Source organism: Myxine glutinosa, chromosome 6 (assembly GCF_964187855.1).
Source record: "Myxine glutinosa chromosome 6, kmMyxGlut1.1, whole genome shotgun sequence".
Taxonomy (NCBI): Eukaryota; Metazoa; Chordata; class Myxini; order Myxiniformes; family Myxinidae; genus Myxine; species Myxine glutinosa.
In genome coordinates this window covers 84,260,909-84,282,736 of record NC_136266.1, presented here as the reverse complement: position 1 = coordinate 84,282,736, position 21,828 = coordinate 84,260,909, and the positions used below count along the sequence as shown (strand labels likewise).

The 21,828-nt window shown below is 45.8% G+C and overlaps 1 protein-coding gene across 4 annotated transcripts in view; it reads right to left on the bottom strand.

Annotated features, from left to right (window-relative positions):
• Positions 1-11,957: 11,957 nt before the first annotated feature.
• The window catches only part of ATP6V1C1 (ATPase H+ transporting V1 subunit C1), a 68,469-nt gene continuing 58,598 nt past the window's right edge, over positions 11,958-21,828 (bottom strand). For all 4 annotated transcript variants that reach the window (XM_078780057.1, XM_078780058.1, XM_068120503.2 and 1 more), the window contains 3 exons: positions 15,622-15,719; positions 15,028-15,154; positions 11,958-12,438 (listed from right to left, as the gene is read on the bottom strand). In XM_078780057.1, coding sequence (XP_078636183.1) covers positions 12,343-12,438; positions 15,028-15,154; positions 15,622-15,719 — 321 coding nt within the window. In that variant the 3' untranslated portion in view covers positions 11,958-12,342. The remainder of the gene's footprint in view (positions 12,439-15,027; positions 15,155-15,621; positions 15,720-21,828) is intronic.

The following is a 21,828-nucleotide window of genomic DNA, read 5'->3' as shown; positions in this document are numbered from 1 at the left end:
GCCCAAAAATAGCTTTTCGGAATATTGCCATTAACTGCAATCCTATTAAAATATTTTAAATCCCCCTATTTATAACTGCTAATCTATTTTGGTTAAAGAATATTTAATGATAAAGGCCTTTTGACGCGATTACATCCGGGTAAGGTTTTTATTTTGGAACGTGCGAGTTCACTCGTGAAACATGATTTGTTGACATGTCCAGCGAATAAATTTTAAACGACGCCGTAATATTTAATGAATTTAGAATATAAATTAGCTGTGGCCTGTGCGGTGCTACGTCATCGTAAATTCCGGTTGTTGTTTTAGAGTTTAGACCGATGAGAACTGTTTACGTCATGCTACGTGCACTGCTAGGTGGCGCTGTTGGCTATTCCTCACCGGCGTGCCACACTGCCACTTGTCTTACAAGGAACTTTGGCGCAAGAAGAGGCCAATCGGCCCAACATGCATGTGCTGCACTCATCCTAATAATAATATCGTCACCCATGTGGATGCCATCCACAAACAAGCTCCTACCAACTACCATCCACATACAAGATCCTACCAACTACCATCCACATACAAGATCCTACCAACTACCATCCACATACAAGCTCCTACCAACTACCATCCACATACAAGATCCTACCAACTACCATCCACATACAAGATCCTACCAACTACCATCCACATACAAGCTCCTACCAACTACCATCCACATACAAGCTCCGACCAACTACCATCCACATACAAGATCCTACCAACTACCATCCACATACAAGATCCTACCAACTACCATCCACATACAAGATCCTACCAACTACCATCCACATACAAGCTCTTACCAACTATCATCCACATACAAGATCCTACCAACTACCATCCACATACAAGCTCTTACCAACTACCATCCACATACAAGATCCTACCAACTACCATCCACATACAAGCTCTTACCAACTACCATCCACATACAAGATCCTACCAACTACCATCCACATACAAGCTCCTCCAAACTACCATCCACATACAAGCTCCTCCCAACTACCATCCACATACAAGCTCCTACCAACTACCATCCACATACAAGATCCTACCAACTACCATCCACATACAAGATCCTACCAACTACCATCCACCATCCACATACAAGATCCTACCAACTACCATCCACATACAAGATCCTACCAACTACCATCCATATACAAGCTCTTACCAACTACCATCCACATACAAGCTCCTACCAACTACCATCCACATACAAGATCCTACCAACTACCATCCACATACAAGATCCTACCAACTACCATCCGCATACAAGATCCTACCAACTACCATCCGTATACAAGCTCCTACCAACTACCATCCACATACAAGCTCCTACCAACTACCATCCATATACAAGATCCTACCAACTACCATCCACATACAAGCTCTTACCAACTTCCATCCACATACAATCTCCTACCAACTACCATCCACATACAAGCTCTTACCAACTACCATCCACATACAAGCTCTTACCAACTACCATCCACATACAAGCTCCGACCAACTACCATCCACATACAAGCTCCGACCAACTACCATCCACATACAAGCTCTTACCAACTACCATCCACATACAAGCTCCGACCAACTACCATCCACATACAAGCTCCTACCAACTACCATCCACATACAAGATCTTACCAACTACCATCCACATACAAGCTCTTACCAACTACCATCCACATACAAGCTCTTACCAACTACCATCCACATACAAGCTCTTACCAACTACCATCCACATACAAGCTCCGACCAACTACCATCCACATACAAGCTCTTACCAACTACCATCCACATACAAGCTCCGACCAACTACCATCCACATACAAGCTCCTACCAACTACCATCCACAAAAGCCAATATCCAGACCCCATGTCCCTCTATACCAAATGCATCCAAGTATACCTATCTAAATCCGATTTAAACGTTTCTACCACGAGCTTTCCTGGGAGACCATTGCATGCATTGACTAAAACCACTCGGTAGAGAGCATACCTCCACCAGGCTGAACACCACGTTTTGTATCCCACTGATAGGTCGGATCTGCTGACCTGAACCAAAATCCAATCTCATAAAATCATCCACCAAGTTTTGTCGTCATCCACAACTTTTTGAAATATCATCCTCAATATCGTTTTTGGTCCCATTTCTCAAGTCTGATCGCTGTGAATCGCTTTTAAAAAGAAGAAAAAAAAAAAACTTGCATCCAGATCCAGATCTTCCCCAAAATCGAATCATTTCGTCCTTGTCACATACCCAACGTCTCCACAAAATGTAGTCCGAATCCGGCCACAACGTTTTGCGATATTCTGTTCACATAGACAGACAGACAAACAGACAAAGACAGACAGAGACAAAGACACAGACAGAGACAAAGACAAACAGACAGACAAGGGTGAAAACATAACCTCCATCCACCTTCGGTGATGGAAGTAATAACCACGATCCAACTGAAATACCCCTTGCCTTAAAACTGTCCAAACTCTCATCTTCTCCACCCTCAATCTATGGTCCCTTGTCGTAACACTGTCCACTCTGCTGAAAAACACAACTTCACACATCTTGTGCACCGCCTTCATTATTGCAAACATCTCTATCAGATCTCCTGGCAATCACCTCCTTTGCATTGCATAGGTCCTGCCTCCCTCAAACTCCCTCATAGCTTAGTCTACCGAAAGCCCTGGAATCAATCAGGTTGACCTACACTGTAACCTCTCTATGGCCGCTATATCCTTCCTCAGATGTGGGGACCATAACCGTGCCTGTACACAATATTCTAGTCTCTAGATGAGGACGCACATAATTCCTAGTGTTAACACTATACCTTTTGATTCACAATTTATCCCCCAACAAATAGGCTACAACCTAAAACCCTGTTAGCTTTACCTATAACTGCCTGGCATTGTCCTGACTCCTTACCCCAACATCTATTACCACCTACAGATCCTTCTGTGTGACGCACTCCAGGTCTGCCCCTCACATCATGTAATCTCTATTTCCATTGTTCTTACCCATCCCCAGCACCCTCCATTTCCTTCAATTAAATTGCATCTGCCAATCTTTTGCCCAATCTATTGAAGTATTATGTTTGTGGGGGGTAGGCAATACCTTAGTCCAGGTAGAATTGTATAGGTAGTGTGTGTGCTCTGACTGTCGTGAAGAAGAAGAAACCACATGTATCATAAGTAGGAAATTCGTTCAGACCGGATGTCGTGTAAGCGCGTAGTTTCGTTCCCATCACGAGGGGTGGGTTTATGTTAATTAGTTAGGGATTATGGGTAATTAATCGCCTGTATGTAATGGCCTCTGTTATTTTTCCTCTGTTCCTTATGACACCAGCAGCACATACACAAAGCAAGAAATCGCGCATTTATAGCACTAAATAAAAGCGACCGGAACCGGGACATTCAACTACCGCTGGCACTGCCAGCCACGACATCGCCACATCAAGCAGGCAGGGCCGTAAGGCCATGCTCCGAAGAAGAGTGATTGGTCCGGGATTGATTGGAGCAAGGACTGCTAAGATGGGACTATTGGATTGGTGGAGCAGGCACGGATGACGTCAGAGCCTTGAGTATAAAAGAATGCTCTCCACGACATTTTCTCCTCTTGGCTTGCTCTGATTTTCGGGATTCGACAACGAACAGTCGAAGTTCACGAGTATTCTTGCCCTCTTGGCTGTCTCTCATCTTCTGGCTTTGGTGGTGAGCGGTGACGATTTCATATCTCACTCTGCTTAGGGATTTCACGGCGAACGGTCGGAGTTCATAGTGCTCCTGTGTGAGGGGGATTCATTGACGAGCACGTGAACATTTTGTAGCGCTCTTGCGCCGGGAACATTGGAAATCTGGACAATCGGGAGGACGAGCGCTGCTGAGCGAACTAGGGCGCGCGGAGGCGTTTTTCCCGCCAAGGCCGGTGCAGCATCCGGATTGCGTGCTCGGGGCCTGGATGACTCCCGATGAGGTTCAAGAGCAGCGCGGAGCTAAGTGCCCACAAAAATAACATGCATTTATTTTCACCTTTATTTTTCCCATTGTGTGTATTCGAGTCTGTATGGGGACGTCCCATTTAGTAATCTTATTTTGCCGTGTTTTATTTTGTTACCGGCATTCTTTAATAACGCCGGTATTTTTGTACATTTTAATTCTGTGTCGGCTTGGAATTGATTATCCAGGTGCGAAGATGGCCAGTGGACCCGTGCAGGTAAGCGCTCGCGGCTCTTCCCCCACGCGTATAATGAAGGTCCGCCATTGGATTGAACGCGTCGGAGTTAAAGCACGTTTGGTCATAGGCTTACCTGCAGGTGTTCACTACAGGGTAGACACAACAGTATCAATACTATCCTGAATCTGATCACCTCCTTTTTCTGCTATCGACCTTACCTCCAAACTTTGTCTCATCTGAAAATTTAGAAAGCCGACTCTTAACCCAACCGCAAGGTAGTGGGGTAACATCGTTGGATTGTGACTGGGCTGCTCATCATTCTTTGAATCGTGTGCACAATGTGTGCAAAGTAAGAGAACCATACCATGGCTGCCCATCTCCCAGTGCACGGCATGTGTCAAACAATTCCATTAAATAGCAACTCTACAACAACATAAAACTGGAAACTTTTCAAACAAAAGTGGCAAGATTATGCAGTTATTACTCACCTCACACTCTCTCGGTGAAAACGGACTAAAGTCTTCTATTTTGATACCCCAGATGTTGAGAAAACTACAGTTTGAAATTTTTGGGCGTGTTTGCAATCACTGAGGTCATTGAGACTGACAAACCTTATCAATGCAACGAGAGCCCAAAAGATTCACACTGCTGCTAATCCCGAGTCAATACACGCAACTACTATGACAACTGTGTCGTCGCCATTCTGCGGGGAAGCATTGTTTTTGGCATTCCTTACTCCAACTACGAATCCGTGTTACTGAAAGAGCGACATCTTGTACTTAAAAAGTAAATAATCTGTAAAATTGGCGGAAAACATGGGTGTGTAGGAGCTGTGCTCCCACGTCAATCGGAAGAATGAACGCGACAAAAAGCTGGAATTCGTCCGAGTTTCTTTATTGTCACAAAACAACTCGGGTACTCTGAAAAGCCCGTTTATCGGGCGGCAATATATATACACACATTATCCTGGAGCGTTTGCCCGGGAAAGGCGAGAGGGGGCGTGGCCGGGCGTCCCGGCCGAGGCCTGGCAAGTTGAGCGTGGGCCTGCCCGGGCGTCCTGGACGAGCCCGGCATGGTGATCGCTCCTCGTCCTTGGTAGCTGCAAGGCGATTGTGTAAACCCAGCGGTAGCCGCTACACACGTCCCCCCAGAATCGACTTGCACCGGCAAGGTCAATTTGAGGGGGGTCCTGATGACCCAGCCGAAGCGACCCCTGGCAGGTCGGTCGTGGGGGCGGGGGGGGTCCGGTGTGGTGGTGGGCGGTCGAGTGGGTGGCACCGTGGACGGGGGACGATGTCCGGCTTGAGGCGGTCCACCGCAATCCGGTCCGACCTGCCGCCGATGTCGATGACGAACGACTTGTCGTCCCGTCACAGGACCCGGAAGGGCCCGTCGTACGGCGGCCGGAGTGGCCCCCGATGTGCGTCATGACGCACAAAAACGTACTCCGCTGTGCGAAGCGCTGGGGGGACGTAGGACTGGGGGGTCACCGTGGTGGGATGTTGGCACGGGGGCAAACCGTCGGGCGGCCTCCTGGAGGTCCGAGCGCTGGTGAGCTGCGGACCAGGGACTGGTAGCGTCGGGCACGAATTCGCCCGGGACGCGTAGCGCCTGGCCGTAGACAAGCTCGGCGGTGGATGCCCGGAGGTCCTCCTTGGGGGCCGTGCGGAGGCCCAAAAGGACCCACGGCAGCCGGTCGGCCCAACCGCCGTCTTGAAGGCCGGCCATGAGCGCGGCCTTCATGGAGCGGTGGAATCGCTCGCACAACCCGTTGGCTTGGGGGTGGTAGGCCGTAGTACGGTGGAGCTTGACCCCCAGGTTGCGGGCGACCGCGCCCCACAGCTCGGAGGTGAACTGCGGTCCGCGGTCTGACGAGATGTCCGCCGGTGCGCCGAAGCGGGCGACCCAGGTAGCGATGAAAGCCTGCGCCACGTCGGCGGTGGTGGTGGAGACGAGGGGAACGGCCTCCGGCCACCTGGTGGTCCTCTCCACCATGGTGAGCAGGTGTGTGAACCCCCGTGATGGGGGGAGGGGGCCCACCAGATCCACGTTGACGTGGTCGAAACGTCGTTCGGGCACGGTGAAAGGCGCCAGCGGGGCCTGGGTGTGTCGGTGGACCTTGGCCTGTTGGCAGGCTGTGCAGGTGCTGGTCCAATCGCAGACGTCCCGTCGAAGGCCGTGCCAGACGAATCGCGCCGACACCAGCTTCTGGGAAGCTTTCCGGCCTGGGTGGGAAAGGCCGTGGAGGGAGGCTAAAATGCGGCGTTGCCAGGTAATGGGCACGATGGGGCGAGGCTGGCCTTGGGAGACGTCGCAGAGCAGGACAGTGTCCGCGAAGGGGATGTCGGCCAGGCGGAGGCCCGTGTCCGCTGCCCGGAGGGCTTGCACTGTGGTGTCGGTGGTTTGGTCTGCCGCCATAAGCGCGAAGTCCACGCCGAGATGGACCGCGTTCGCGCTGGCCCGAGAAAGACAGTCGGCCACGGCGTTGTTTTTGCCGGCGACGTGCCGGATGTCCGTGGTAAACTCCGACACGGCGGAGAGGTGGCGCTGTTGGCGGGCCGACCACGGCTCCGTGACCTTGGCCATTGCGTAAACCAACGGCTTGTGGTCGACGAACGCCGTGAAGGGTCGGCCCTCCAGGAGGTGGCGGAAATGGTGAACGGCCAGGTGTAGACCGAGGAGCTCACGGTCAAACGTGCTGTATTTGAGCTCGTTCGGCCGGAGCTGCCGGCTGAAAAAAGCGAGTGGCTGCCAAACCCCGTTCACCCATTGCTCATGTACGGCGCCCACCGTGTAGTCGGAGGCATCCGTGGTGAGGGCGATGGGAGCGTTGAGCACCGGGTGAGCGAGCAGTGTTGCGTCGGCGACGGCCCGCTTTGAGCTTTGGAAGGCCGCGTCCATTGCTGCGGACCAGACGATGTCGTGCTTGGCCGGCTTGCCCCAGAGGGCTTCGTAGAGGTGCCGCATGAGTTGAGCAGCGCGGGGCACGAAGCGGTGATAGAAATTCACCATTCCCAGGAATTCCTGCAGGGCCTTTATGGAGCGGGGACGCGGAAACGTGGTGATGGCCTCGACCTTGGTTGGCAGCGGCACGGCCCCGTTCTTGGTGATGTGGTGGCCCAAAAAATCAACGGCCGTCGTGCCGAAGTGGCATTTCGCCGGGTTGACGATGAGGCCGTGCTCGCTGAGGCGCCCGAACAGTGTTCGGAGGTGGAGGAGGTGCTCGGCCCGGGACGTGCTGGCGACGAGGATGTCGTCCAGGTAAACGAAGAGGAACGGCAGGTCACGCAGCACGCCGTCCATCAAGCGCTGGAACGCCTGAGCCGCGTTCTTGAGGCCAAACGGCATCCGTAGGAATTCAAATAATCCGAACGGCGTGATGACAGCCGTTTTAGGGACGTCGGCCGCCCTGACAGGTACCTGGTGATATCCCCGTATGAGATCGATTTTTGAAAAAATGACCCGTCCTGCCAGACGGGCGGAGAAGTCTTGGATGTGCGGGATCGGATACCTGTCGGGGGTGGTAGCGTCGTTAAGGCGGCGGTAGTCGCCACATGGGCGCCAGCCGCCCCCTGGCTTTGGGACAATGTGTAGTGGCGAAGCCCACACGCTATCGGAGCGCCGCACGATGCCGAGGTGTTCCAAAGCGTCGAACCCGGCTTTGGCCACGGCGAGCTTGGCTGGGTCGAGGCGGCGGGCTCTGGCGTAGACCGGCGGGCCCGTGGTTGGTATGTGGTGCTCGATCCCATGTCGTACTGCGACGGCCGAAAACGTCGGCCGCCTGAGGGCCGGGAACTCCGTGAGCAGGCGAGCAAACTCGTTCGCCGCCGGGAGGGCGCATGCCAGCTCGGTCAGAGCGGAGCTGCTCAATGTGCCTACCAGGGAGCTGAAGGTCTCGGCGTTGATGAGGCGACGCCATTGGACGTCCACCAGCAGTCCGTGTGCGCAGAGGAAGTCGGCGCCTAGCAGAGCCATGGGCACGTTTGCGGTTACAAACGTCCAAGTAAAGTGTTGGCCGCCGAAGCAGAGGGTGACGTTGCGCGGGCCGAAGGTGCGGATGGCCGATCCGTTGGCCGCAACCAAGGAGGGGCCACAAACCGCGGACTGCCTGTCCTGATCAGAGGCGGGTATGACGCTCAGTTGGGCGCCGGTGTCGCACAGGAAGCGCCGTCCGGACGCTTTGTCCATGATGAAAAGTAAGTTGCCCGTGTGGCCGGCGCTCATGGCTGGTAATGAACGCCGGCCCGGCCGTTTCCCGGCCTGCCGAAGGTGCACGGGGGTCGGCACGTCCGGGCCTTCTGTCCGAACCTGGGATGATAGTAACACCACGCTTGGTCAGGTGGAGGACCCGGTCGTCGTGCTGGAGGTGGTCGGCTCGGCGTAGTGGCCGCCAATTGCGTCGGCAGTTCGGTCGTCGACCGTGCCGGGTGCTCGGGCGCCATGGGCGTTGCGTCGGACGGCGGAGGGCCCCAGGTCGCTGCTGCAATGCGTTGGCCTGCCGCGGAGATCTTGTCGGCTTCCCTGGCGAGGGCGCGGGGATCCGTGATCGTCGTGCTTGCCAGGGCGAGGCGTACCGGGCTAGGCAGCTGACGGAGGAGCAGCTCCCGGAACAGGAATGCCGGAGAGTGCTCGCCGAGCAGCGAAAGCATGTAGTCCATTCGCTCGGACGGGCGCGTGTCGCCGAGCTCGGGCAGGTCGAGCAGGCGCCGTGCGCGTTCCGCCGATGGGAGGGCGAAAGCGTCGAGGAGGAGCTTTTTAATCGCGCCGTATTTGTCAGCGGCTGGCGGGCTCTCGAGGAGGCTCAGGGCGCAGGCCGCGGTGGCTGAACCGAGCGCTGCTACCACATGGTGGAAGCGGGTGTCGTCAGCCGTGATGCCTCGCAGGGCGAACAGGGAGTCCGCCTGGGCGAACCAAACCGCCGCGTGAGCCTCCCAGAAGGTAGGCAGTTTAAGGGCAACTGCCGTGTCCATGTCGGTAGGTCACCAATGTAGGAGCTGTGCTCCCACGTCAATCGGAAGAATGGACGCGACAAAAAGCTGGAATTCGTCCGAGTTTCTTTATCGTCACAAAACAACTCGGGTACTCTGAAAAGCCCGTTTATCGGGCAGCAATATATATATACACACATTATCCCGGAGTGTTTGCCCGGGAAAGGCGAGAGGGGGCGTGGCCGGGCGTCCCGGACGCAGCCTGGCAAGTCGAGCGGGTGTGGCCGGGCGTGCCCAGGCGTCCCGGCCGAGGCCTGGCAAGTTGAGCGCGGGCCTGCCCGGGCGTCCTGGACGAGCCCGGCATGGTGATCGCTCCGCGTCCTTGGTCGGTGCAAGGCGATTGTGTAAACCCAACGGTAGCCGCTACAGGTGCACATTGCTATGATGGAAGACCCGATGTTCACTTAAGTAGTTAATGTCCGTATGCAGATCTGGCGTATCAGTGGGATACAAAATGTGAACTGTTCAGTCTGGCGGAGGTATTCACCAAATCTACCAAATACCGTCTTATAGTTATTGTTATGAATATACAGGTAGTGGACAAAGAATGGAAAAACCAATATAAAGTCACTTAATAGAGTGTTGGGCCACCACGTGCAGCCAGTATGGCAAAATCGATTCAATTAAATTAGGCCCATCAAAGCCCAACTTATGATTGATTGTCCTTGCTCTATCCTCCCATCCACTTTCTGAATAGTCCTCTCCAAGAAGTTCTGTCACTCAAGCTTTTGGGTCTCACTATCTGCCATGATCTTTCCTGGGAAAACCACATTTCAAATCTGGCCTCCAAAGCCAGTGGCCGACTGGGCATCCTCCGTCGTGCGAAGTCCTTCCTTGGCACACCTGAGCTCCTCACCACATACAAGGCTTTCATCCACAGCTCAATGGAATACTGCTCTCCCCTCTGGGTTGGTGCTCCTGCCTCACACCTAGCTTGTCTTCACGCTGTTGAAACCAAAGCATTCAGAATCATTGGAATCTCCCGCGATGAAGCTAACTCCAAGGGCCTCTCACTCACTCACCGCAGGCAGGTTGGTGGTCTTTCCGTCTTCCACCGACTCCTCTCTGGCCTTGCCCCCCCCCCCCCCCCCAGCTCTCTCTGGGCTCTGTCCCGCAAATATTCCTAAAGGTCGCACAAGATCTGCCTGCAACCCTGTTATGGTTAAACTGCCAAAATCAAGACTCTCTGCTCACCTTCACTCCTTCATTCCTCTTTTCTCCCAACTCTGGAACAAACTCCCTCACTCTCTTCAATCCCACTCCACCCTCCAGGTCTTTAAAACAGCTGTTCACCACCATCTCTTATCTTCCCCCATCCAAAACCTTGATCTTTTCTACCCCCGCTAATTTCACCACAATTCCACTTTTTTGAAATACCAACTTCTGTCCTGGAAGTCCTTGGTGTCCTTGTGTTTTCTACTTCTCCCACCCCCCCCCCCCTTCCCACACCTCATCCCCCCACACATCTCCCTGCTCTCAAATGTTGTGTGCTCTCAAGTGTTTGTGTGCTTCCCCTTCTCTCCCCATCTTGTCTTCCGCTCCCTCTTTTTATATATTTTGCTTGTCTGGTTGATTTGTTTGTGAAGTAAATGTCAGCTCTTTCACGAGCCTCGATTCAGTATACAAAAAAAAAAAAAAAATCCTTTTAAATGCTGAGGGTCAAGCAAGGAAGTAACACGCACCATATTTAGCTCAACTGGAATGAAGTTCAGGGGAGCTTATGCGATGGCACATTGTCTGTCTGTCAGACCGTCCGTCAGTCCGTAAACACTTGAAACTTCTTCTTCGAAACCACTGAAGGGAGTGTGACCAAACTTGGCACAAATTATATTTGTTGTGTTGTGACTAAAGTTTGTTCACGGCATTAAAAAGAATATCGGGGTCTAACGGGGCTTACCGGGGGTCAAAGTGGATCTAGGTTTGACCCCACCCCCCACCCCCCAAATGGCAATTTGCTTTTTCTTCTGAAACTACACACACTATTTCGATGAAACTTGACCACAACCTTCATCACCCGTGATGTACCGAAGAATGTTCACGGCATTAAGAAAATCGAAGTCTAAGGGGATTTACAGGGGGTCAAAGTGGTTCCAGGTTTGACTATCCAAAATAGGTATTTGCTTTCTTCTCTGAAACTACACATACAATTCCGATGAAACTTCACCACAACATTCTCCACCCGTGATGTACCAAAGTTTGTCCACAGCATAAAAAAAGAAAAATCTGACCCACTGGGCGCCTACGGGGGGGAGGGAAGGGGGGGTTGCCCCCCAAGCTACGCACGCAATTTCGATGAAACTTCCTCACAACCTTCATCACCCATGATGTACCAATGTTTGTTCAAGGCATTAGAAAAATTAGGGTCTAAGGAGGTATACGGGTTGGGTGATGGGGGGGGGGGGGTAGGGGGGAGGGAGGTTGCCCCCCAAAATACGTATTTTTTTTGGCTTTTTTTGTTTGTTTGTTTGAAGTCTTATGATTATGTTAGTATGATTCTACATGCTGCCCTGTCTTCTGGCTACCATTGAAATTGGTTTAAAATACCTTTAGTCAGTGCAGTATACTGTTTATTCTACCAGGTGAGCACCAGGGGTATTGCCCCTATGTTTAAAGTCTATGATATGACTTGTCAGGGTTTGAACCGCCGAACTTCCAGACTCAGAGTGGACAATTACGCCACAGAGGCTGGTTGTACAACTTACAAGCATGACAATATAACGTCTCCCACCACTTCAGGATGGGCAACGTTAATGAACAATATTGGAAACGAGATCATTTGTCTAGTGCAGTTTAATCAACATTAGCAGCACATAGACCAGGTGCAATACGGTTTCGTTACAGAGGGGAATGTTGAGAAATGATCACATCACCAATTGTACATCACACGAATCAGAGCATCTCCTCTAACCCTTACATCAAGAGGAACAATCACAGGCTTACACTGGACAGCACATTTACATCGAAAATACAAATAGGAATAGGATCAGCGAGGATCATACTTTGTTGGAGAGTAAAATTACATTTCAGGAAGATAGATGTTCAACCCATTAGAAGTTGGGAATTAACAGAGAAAATTATACAATGGTTTTGGGACAAGGGTGTGTGTGGAGCATCAAAAACAAAGGGGCCTTAATGTGACAGGGAGGTATGAATAGAATCACTTGTGTTCCAGCAGATTTAAATCAACTTTGTAAAATACATATGGGTAGTACTCCTGCTGGCTGAGGTTCAGTCCCGGGATGTCCATACTTGGCTGCACGCAGACACACACACATATTGTCTCTCCACATATTTAGTTCCCCCAAGAATTGTCCTTAATCATATATGCAGCTCTTTCATCAACTTTGTTTTTCATTTTACTTGAGTAAAAACTGAACCAACCATCCTTTTGGCCTTCAAAACAAATCCTGATTTACTTACAGTCACGTGAAAAAGTAAGTACACCCCATGTAAAGTTTTGACTTTTTCAACATATTTCAACATACAGCTATTTGATCTTCATTTTAACAATATTGAAAGATAAAGGTGATATAATATAACAAATATCATGAAACATTTACATTTTGTAGTCCATTGTATAATTTAAATAAACATAAATGCAAATTTCGCATGTGGAAAAAGTAAGTACACTAGGGTGGTCCAAAAAACATCGATCTCTCCGATTTTGATGCTCTACTGGATTATTGTTAGAAATGGTCTAAAACATTCACCCACCAAATATTTTCGCTCAATTCCATCTAGAAACTCATACACACTTCAATTGAAATATGGCGTTTTTCACCAAATTTGGCTAAATGAGAACAATCCAATATCAACCTAGGTGGAAAACGTACATGCACTATTGTACGAAGCCATTTTGTGGTTCATGACTTTTTGCATGCGCTTGCGCCTGTGAGTGTGAAATCATCATGGTCGAAACATGTTTGACAATGCTTGAAACATGTTTGAAACATGTTCATACATGTCTGACTCATGTTTCGACCATGAGGACTTCACAGGGGTATGTACCATCAATGACATTATTTAGGAAAAAAATATTTCTAAAGTCTTTGTAAGCCTCTCAACATGGACGATTTTCATTAAAATTGACCAAAATGACAAATTTATATGTTGAGTGTGTATGAGTTTATAGATGACTCAAATGCAAAATATTTTTTGGGTGAATGATTTAGACCATTTCTAACAATAATCCAATAGAGCATCAAAATCCAGATAAAAAAGTGATTTTTTTGCATTTTTGGACCACCCTAAAGTACACCCTTGGCTCTAATAGGTGGTATTGCCCCCTTTGCCAGAAACAACCTCAAGTAGGCGTTTCTTATAACTGTCTACCAGTCTCTGACATCGACTGGGAGAAAGTTTTGCCCACTCCTCCATGCAGAATTCTTTCAGCTGTGTGATGTTTGAGGGTTTTCTTGCAAGCACAGCTCGTTTCAAATCCCCCCACAACATCTCAATGGGATTTAGATCCGGGCTTTGACTTGGCCATTCCAGAACCCTCCATTTCTTTCTTTTCAGCCATTCCTTGGTGGATTTACTGGTATGTTTAGGTTCATTGTCATATTGCAAGGTCCACCTTCGGTTGAGCTTCAACTTTCCGACACATGGCCTCACATTATCCTCAAGCACCCTCTGGTTCAATGAAGAATTCAAAGTGGATTCTATGATGGTGAGATGCCCAGGCCCTGATGCAGCAAAGCTGCCCCAAACCATAATATTTCCACCACCATGCTTTACAGTTGGTATCAGGTTATTGTGGTCAAATGCTGTCTTTGGTTTTCGCCAAACATGTCTTCTGGTACTGTGGCCAAATAGCTCTACCTTTGACTCATCTGTCCAGAGCACCTTGTTCCAGAAGTGCTGGTCTTTGCCTAGGTGTTCATTGGCAAACTTTAGTCTTGCCCTGATGTTCTTTCTGGACAGCAATGGTTTCCTCCTGGCACACCTCCCATGTAGATCAAATTTGTGCAGCCTCTTTCTTATGGTAGACTCATGCACTTTGACATCAACAGTGGCAAGAGCTACATGTAGGTCCCGTGATGACATTCTGGGGTTCTTCGAGACTTCTTTCAGCATCTTGTGGTGTGCTCTCGGGCTGAACTTGCTGGGGCGGCCTGGCCTGAACAAGTTGGCAGTTGTTTGGAATCTTCGCCACTTGTAGATGATCTTCCGGACAGTTGAATGATTGATTTCAAATTGTTTGGAAATCTTTTTAAATCCCTTCCCAGACTCATAGGCATCTATAACCTTCTTTCTGAAGGCCTCAGAGAGCTCTTTTGATCTAGGCATGGTGACGCCGCACACTTCAACAACAAAGAGCAAACCAAACGAAATGTCTGAGGTTTAGATAAGACTGGTTCCTCCAAGATCCTCTCTTATGATGTTCTAATCATTTGACACCTGAGCTGGTGCACCTGATTCTAAATTTAGGTATTTGAAGTAGTGATAAATGTAGGGGTGTACTTACTTTTTCCACATGCGAAATTTGCATTTATGTTTATTTAAATTATACAATGGACGACAAAATGTAAATGTTTCATGATATTTGTTATATTATATCACCTTTATCTATCAATATTGTTGAAATGAAGATCAAATAGCTGCATGTTGAAATATGTTGAAAAAGTCAAAACTTTACATGGGGTGTACTTACTTTTTCAAGTGACTGTAGATGCAAAAATGTATCCTTCTCATCCAACACTACCAACACCATGGGTCATCAGGTAACCACCATAGACACCACGATGAGTGCCAAGCTCATGACTTCATCAGAACTATTAAACAAAATCGCAAAACAACAACATGTGTGCAATTGCGGAGAAGAGCAAGGAGAGCTATTTACATCAATGACGGCAGCGGCGCTGCTATCCAGGTGCCGATACAGAGAGTGAAGAACTTCCCGAAGCCGCTTCATGGATTTGCGGTTGGGCTGTAGCAGCATTGCCTGGAAATTTACGGGAAGTCCGTACCTTTAAATGGGGTGAGAAAGGATTTTTGCAGTGGTCAAACATTTCATTCCCTGCACGTATAATAGTTAGCGTTTCTCAAATAAACAGAACACGCTCAATAACGATCGGTATAAAAAGCCATACATCGGACAGGAATGTGCAGAAACATCTCACAGTATTTACCTCTGGACTGTCTAATGTGGTTTTGATTCGCAACCAAATTATAAATTGTCAGATTGGTACTTCACAGGAAAGATATTGCAACAATGAATGCACCATCCCTCCAATAGACGTTAAGCTGGGGACCATTTGCTAGCAGTAGTTGTTGGAGTCTTTTGACATAGATTCGGTGAATTGTCACCGACAGCAAGAACAAATTACAAATTCCTTCCTCGACTCATAGTTCTGGGAATCAGCAAAATGAAAGAAGGCAAAACATTATAAAGGTCATACAGGTAACAAAAATATCAGAAAGAATTCAGGACTACCTGAGTACAGACTCCACAAACACCCGCAGAGCCTTTACGTGCATCCAGGCAATGAAAGCCTCGCTGAAGTTCACCTTGAGCCAACGAACCAGAGGGCCCTGAGAGGTGGCAAATCAGACCATCAACAACCTGTTTATCATTTCAACAACTATAATGTCTGTTGTTATCATAATGACAATTACACAATGTCAAACAGAGCACGCAAGGAGGCAGTTCTCATATAATCTTCAATGCAACCAATTCTAAATTATGAACTTCCAGACAATAAAGACTCCTCGGCATAGTGACATGCTCTGTACAAAGGAAACTAGAAAGCATCTGAAAATGCAAAGCCCGTCCACATCTGCATTGTATTCAGACTTGTTCTTCTTCCGTATGCTGAACATGAAGAAAACAGGGAAAAAAAAAAAACACACATTTTCAGACGACCATGACCTTTTGACCTCAAACGCAATAGGCTTCTTTTTTTTTTCTTCTTTTTTTTGTACACAAGATCGAGGCTCGTGTAAGAGCTTACATTGATCACAAAAAGACAAACCGACACATAAAACATATGATAAATGGAGTGGGAGAACAAGATGGAGAGCAGGGACATCAGGAGATCTGTGGGAGGGAGAGGGCTTGGGGGGAGGGGCCATGGGAATGGATGGGTGGGGCCCAAATATGCAAGCCCTGCTCAAATTTCAAATCAATCAGATAGAAATTGAGGATTTTGTGACCCTGACCTTTGACCTAAAAACAATCGGCTTTAGCATTTTATTGGTGAACCACTTTAATGACCCAATATGCAAACCCTGTTCAATTTTCAAGTCAATCGGATGAAAATTTATGATTTTATGCGACCTTGACCTTTTGAGCTAAAAACCAATCGACTTCTAGCTTTTTCATTGGGGAACCAATTCAGTGACCCAATATGAAAATTATTTAATTTCAGATCAATTGGATGGAAATTTATGATTTGATGTGATGTTGATATTTGATCTTATTAATTTTGCTTCACCATGTTCTCATAAAAGCAGAGTTGCTTAGGTCCAATTTTCATTAAGTTCGTGTACTTTGTGACAAAAGCACCAAACTTGGCACAAACCTTCTTTGGGATGTGTAGAACAATTTCAGAAGGGGTGCCAAAAAATCCGACTAGCTTAATGACGTCATAGGCCACGCCCTCTTTTTAAACATATTTTGCCATATCGTCCATTTTTTTCTTCAAGTAAACATGAGTGCATTTTTGGGTTGCCGCAAAAACGTGTTTAGTTGCTAAATTAAATGCAAATAGAGCAAAAATGTCAGTACCAAGAGTGGATCACGGGTACGGATAGGCGCGAACAAATCTGAGATTGATTTCAATGATTGTGAAGATAGTTTTGACAATGCTGACTTGGTATTTTGGTGATTCAGGTGACATTACACGTAGTAAATAATAATGAGCGTAATCTGTTAAAATGAGAGATTTTCTGTCTGGTTTGCAAGACGAATGTGAGGCCTAAAAAACAAAACTCAGGCAGGCTACCAAATGCATTTTAGGGGTTTTTTTTTTTGGTTTTTTGTTTGTTTTTTGTGAAGAACATTAACAACATATATTATATTTATTAACTAAATTTTCGAAATTGCCACCTTTGGCCCGAGTAAACCAGATCATATCACATTTGAAATAATCAATACACTCTTTTCTACCCAGTACAAAATGGACTGGGAATCCTGTGTGATCTGCCAAGAAGGTACAGGCCCTTTGAAATGCCCTGCAGACAGCCTTCCAAGTAATGTCCAACTTCCAACAAGTCTACTCAACTTTTTAAAAGTTTGTTGAAGACTTCAGAGAAATTCAAGCCCTGCCTGTGGAGATTGATTTCAAGGGAGAAGGAACAGCTGAACAATTCTTTCAACCTATAGATACCCTCTGAAGAAAAAGAATACATTTTAAGTATCTTCATGGCAATGTACATGTCATGAGCTTTAATTTGATACCAAACTTGACATGTTTATATGAAATTATTATGATGACATAGTTACGTAATATACGAACTGGGAATCCTGTGTGATGTGATGGCAAAAAAGGGGCATGGTCTAAGTGACGTCATTAACATGTTCGGATTTTTGGGCACCCCTTCTAGGATTGTTAGTTTGACCACAAGGAAGGTTTGTGCCAAGTTTCATGCTTTTGTCAGAAAGTGCACAATAATTTTGCTTAGCCACCCTGCTATAATAAAGCTTTGTTGAAAATTTTATGACAAAAGCTGAAACAAGTACAGATACATTCAAAGTACACTGCCCCCATGCCAAATAATTAAATATCCTACAGCGCGGCATTGCCGGGGCGCCTCTGGCGCCCGGCAATACCGCAGTTCAGCTCATAGAGGCTGCATTGGGAGGGAGAGGTGTACGCTAATTGATTGATTAATTGTATCATTAAAATCAATAAAAGATGGTCACAAAATATTTTCTTAATCAATTGGCTAATAGCATAACTAAACCACTAGTGCTTCATCCGAAGATGTATCTTTTAGAAATTTAATTAAATATGTCATTAATAAAAAATTAAATAATTAATTGATTAATCAATAAATAACTAATCGATTAATCAATAAATAATTAATCGATTAAATGATTAATCAATAAATCAAAAATATTCTTGATAGCCACATCACTTGGTCACTGTCATGTCCAAATATTAGCTTCGCAGCTCAAAAGGTGCCTGAGATATTGGCCAAATGAGAAATAAAATAAATAAATGATTAATGAAAATAAATAAATAATAATCATTAAAAAATTAAATTATTAATCAATTCGGTCACAGAACACATAAACCACCACCATTTCATCAGAATCTGTAACTGAAAAAATAAAAATAATTTTAGTAATTAATCGAATAATTAAATAATTAATCGATTAATTGATTAATTCATCAATCAATAAATCAAAAATATCCTTGATAGCCACATCACTTGGTCACTCATGTCCAAATATTAGCTTCCGAGCTCAAAAGGTGCCTGATAGTGGGGCAACTTAGTATAACAATTGTGCATTTTGTGAGGAAAGCACCAAATTTGGCACACGAGTAGACTATCATATTATAAAAATATCTGGATATTGGGCCATCTCAGATTCAGAGATTCGATTTTTGCAAGATTTCGATTCGATTGGGATCAAAGAGAACACCTTCTTCGTCTTCTGTACAGTGAAGTTGCCAGCCCTGAATTCTCTGGCTACATCTGGGTGCTTCATTGGGAGTGCAACCATGTCCCTCAGGTGAACAGGGACCCACCTGGCATAGTGTGTGTGGTCTAAGGCATGGAACCATGGGACCAGTTCCGTCAGCGCATCAAGGTACATCGTGAATGAAGCCTGCCTCAGAGAACGCACGTAGACCAGTACCAACATCTCTAGTTCCAGCACAGTTGCCCAGTACTGAAATTGGGAATGTCTTCTCCTCTCTGGTGACACCAGTCTTCGAACTCAGGCAGGTCTTCTGCATCATCAGCATATGTCATACTGTGGCGTTCATACGCACGGTGTTGCAGGATGTGCAGTGCCGCTGCAGTGATTTGATGAGCTCTTCTTGTGCGGGTAACGTGGGCAGCTCGCAGGAAGGAGTCGGCCGTCCCTGGCGTTGCAATCTCAGCTTGCAAGTCTGCAAAATCTGCAAATCTTGCAAAAATCAAATCTCTGAATCTGAGATGGCCCAATATCCAGATCTTTTCATAATATGATAGTCTACGAGTGTGCCAAATTTGGTGCTTTCCTCACAAAATGCACAATTGTTATGCTTTATTTAGCTTAGCTGCCAGACTATGAGATATTGGCCAAATGAGAAAGAAAATAAATAAATGATTAATAATGAAAATAAAGAAATAATAATCATAAAAAAATTAAATTATTAATCAATTCGGTCAGAGAACACATAAACTTCCACCATTTCATCAGAATCTGTAACTTTAAAAAAAATAAATTTTTAGTCATTAATCAAATAATTAAATAATTAATCGATTAATTGATTAATTAATAAATCAAAAATAGCCTTTGCAGCCAAATCACCTGGTCATTGGCATGTTCAAATATCAGCTTCCTAACTCAAAAGGTGCCTGAGTTAATGGTCAGAGGAGAAATGAAATTTAATTAATTAAATAAGTACTTAATTAAACGCTAATAATTAAATAACTCCTCAATTTATTGATTATTCAAAAAACAAAAAATACAGTTTTTGACAAAGGACTTGCTCACTACTGTGCCGAAATTTCAGCTTCCTAGCTCAAAGGATGGCTGAGACATCGTCCGGACAAACAAACAAGAAAACAAGAAGAAAAAAACAAAAAAAACAAAACAAGTACAGATACATTCAAAGTACACCGCCCCGATGCCAAATAATTAAATATCCTACAGCGCGGCATTGCCGGGGCACCTCCGGCACCCGGCAATACCGCAGTGCACCTCATAGAGGCTGCATTGGGAGGGAGAGGTGGACGCTAATTGATTGATTAATTGTATAATTAAAATCAATAAAAGATTATCACAAAATATTTTCTTAATCAATTGGCTAATAGCATAACTAAACCACAAGTGCTTCATCCGAAGATGTATCTTTTAGGAATTTAATTAAATAAGTCATTAATAAAAAATTAAATAATTAATTAGTTAATCAATAATTAATCAATTAATCAATAAATAATTAATCGATTAAATGATTAATCAATAAATCAAAAATATCCTTGATAGCCACATCACTTGGTCACTGTCAGGTCCAAATATTAGCTTCCCAGCTCAAAAGGCACCTGAGATATTGGCCAAATGAGAAAGAAAATAAATAAATGATTAATAATGAAAATAAATAAATAATAATCATTAAAAAATAAAATTATTAATCAATTCGGTCACAGAACACATAAACCACCACCATTTCATCAGAATCTGCAACTGAATTTTTTTTTTTTTTTTAGTACTTGATTGAATAATTAAATAATTAATCGATTAATTGATTAATTGATTAATCAATAAATCAAAAATATCCTTGATAGCCACATCACTTGGTCACTCATGTCCAAATGTTAGCTTCCGAGCTCAAAAGGTGCCTGAGATATTGGCCAAGTGAGAAAGAAAATAAATAAATGATTAATAATAAATAAATAAAAATAATAATCATAAAAAATTAAATTATTAATCAATTCGGTCAGAGAACACATAAACCACCACCATTTCATCAGATTCTGTAACTAAAAAACAAAACAAAATTTTTTAGTCATTAATCGAATAATTAAATAATTAATCGATTAATTGATGAATTAATAAATCAAAAATAGCCTTTGCAGCCAAATCACCTGGTCATTGGCATGTCCAAATATCAGCTTCCTCACTCAAAATGTGCCTGAGTTAATGGTCAGAAGAGAAAGGAAATTTGATTAATTAAATAAGGACTTAATTAATCGCTAATAATTAAATAACTCCTCAATTAATTGATTAATCAACAAACAAAAAATACAGTTTTTGACAAAGCAATTGCTCACTATTGTGCCGAAATTTCAGCTTCCTTGCTCAAAGGATGGCTGAGATATCGCCCAGACAACCAAGAAAGCAAGAAAACAAACAAACAAACAACCAGGGTGAAAACTGAGTACTCCCTTTCAGCGTGCGTCACTGCCGAGCCCCCTTCGGTGCCCGGCAATGACGATTTGCAATGCCTGGAGATGGCATAGGAAAGGAGCGGTGTACAACAACCAGAGTGAAAACTGAGTACTCTCTTTCAGCGTGCGTGACTGCAGAGCCCCCTTCGGTGCCCGGCAATGACGATTTGCAATGCCTGGAGATGGCATAGGAAAGGTGCGGTGTACAACAAGAAAGAAAGAAAACAAACAAACAAACAGAGTGAAAACTGAGTACTCTCTTTCAGCGTGCGTCACTGCCGAGCCCCCTCCGGTGCCCAGCAATGACGATTTGCAATGCCTGGAGATGGCATAGGAAAGGTGCGGTGTACAACAGTAAAAACAAGACCAAAAGCCTAACATCGGCGTAGCCGGGCTTGTTTGATACTTTAGAGCCGTGGTTCTTAACGTGGTTTCGACCGAACCCCAGGGGTTCAGTGAGCCAGTCTCAGGGGTTCGGCGGAGGTCCTCCGAAACGCATTGCAATTTTTTTTTTGGTTGTTTTAAGTTTTGTATCAATTTTGAATCTATGTGTAATTACGCTTATCATTAATATTATTATTATTTTGCTATGTAC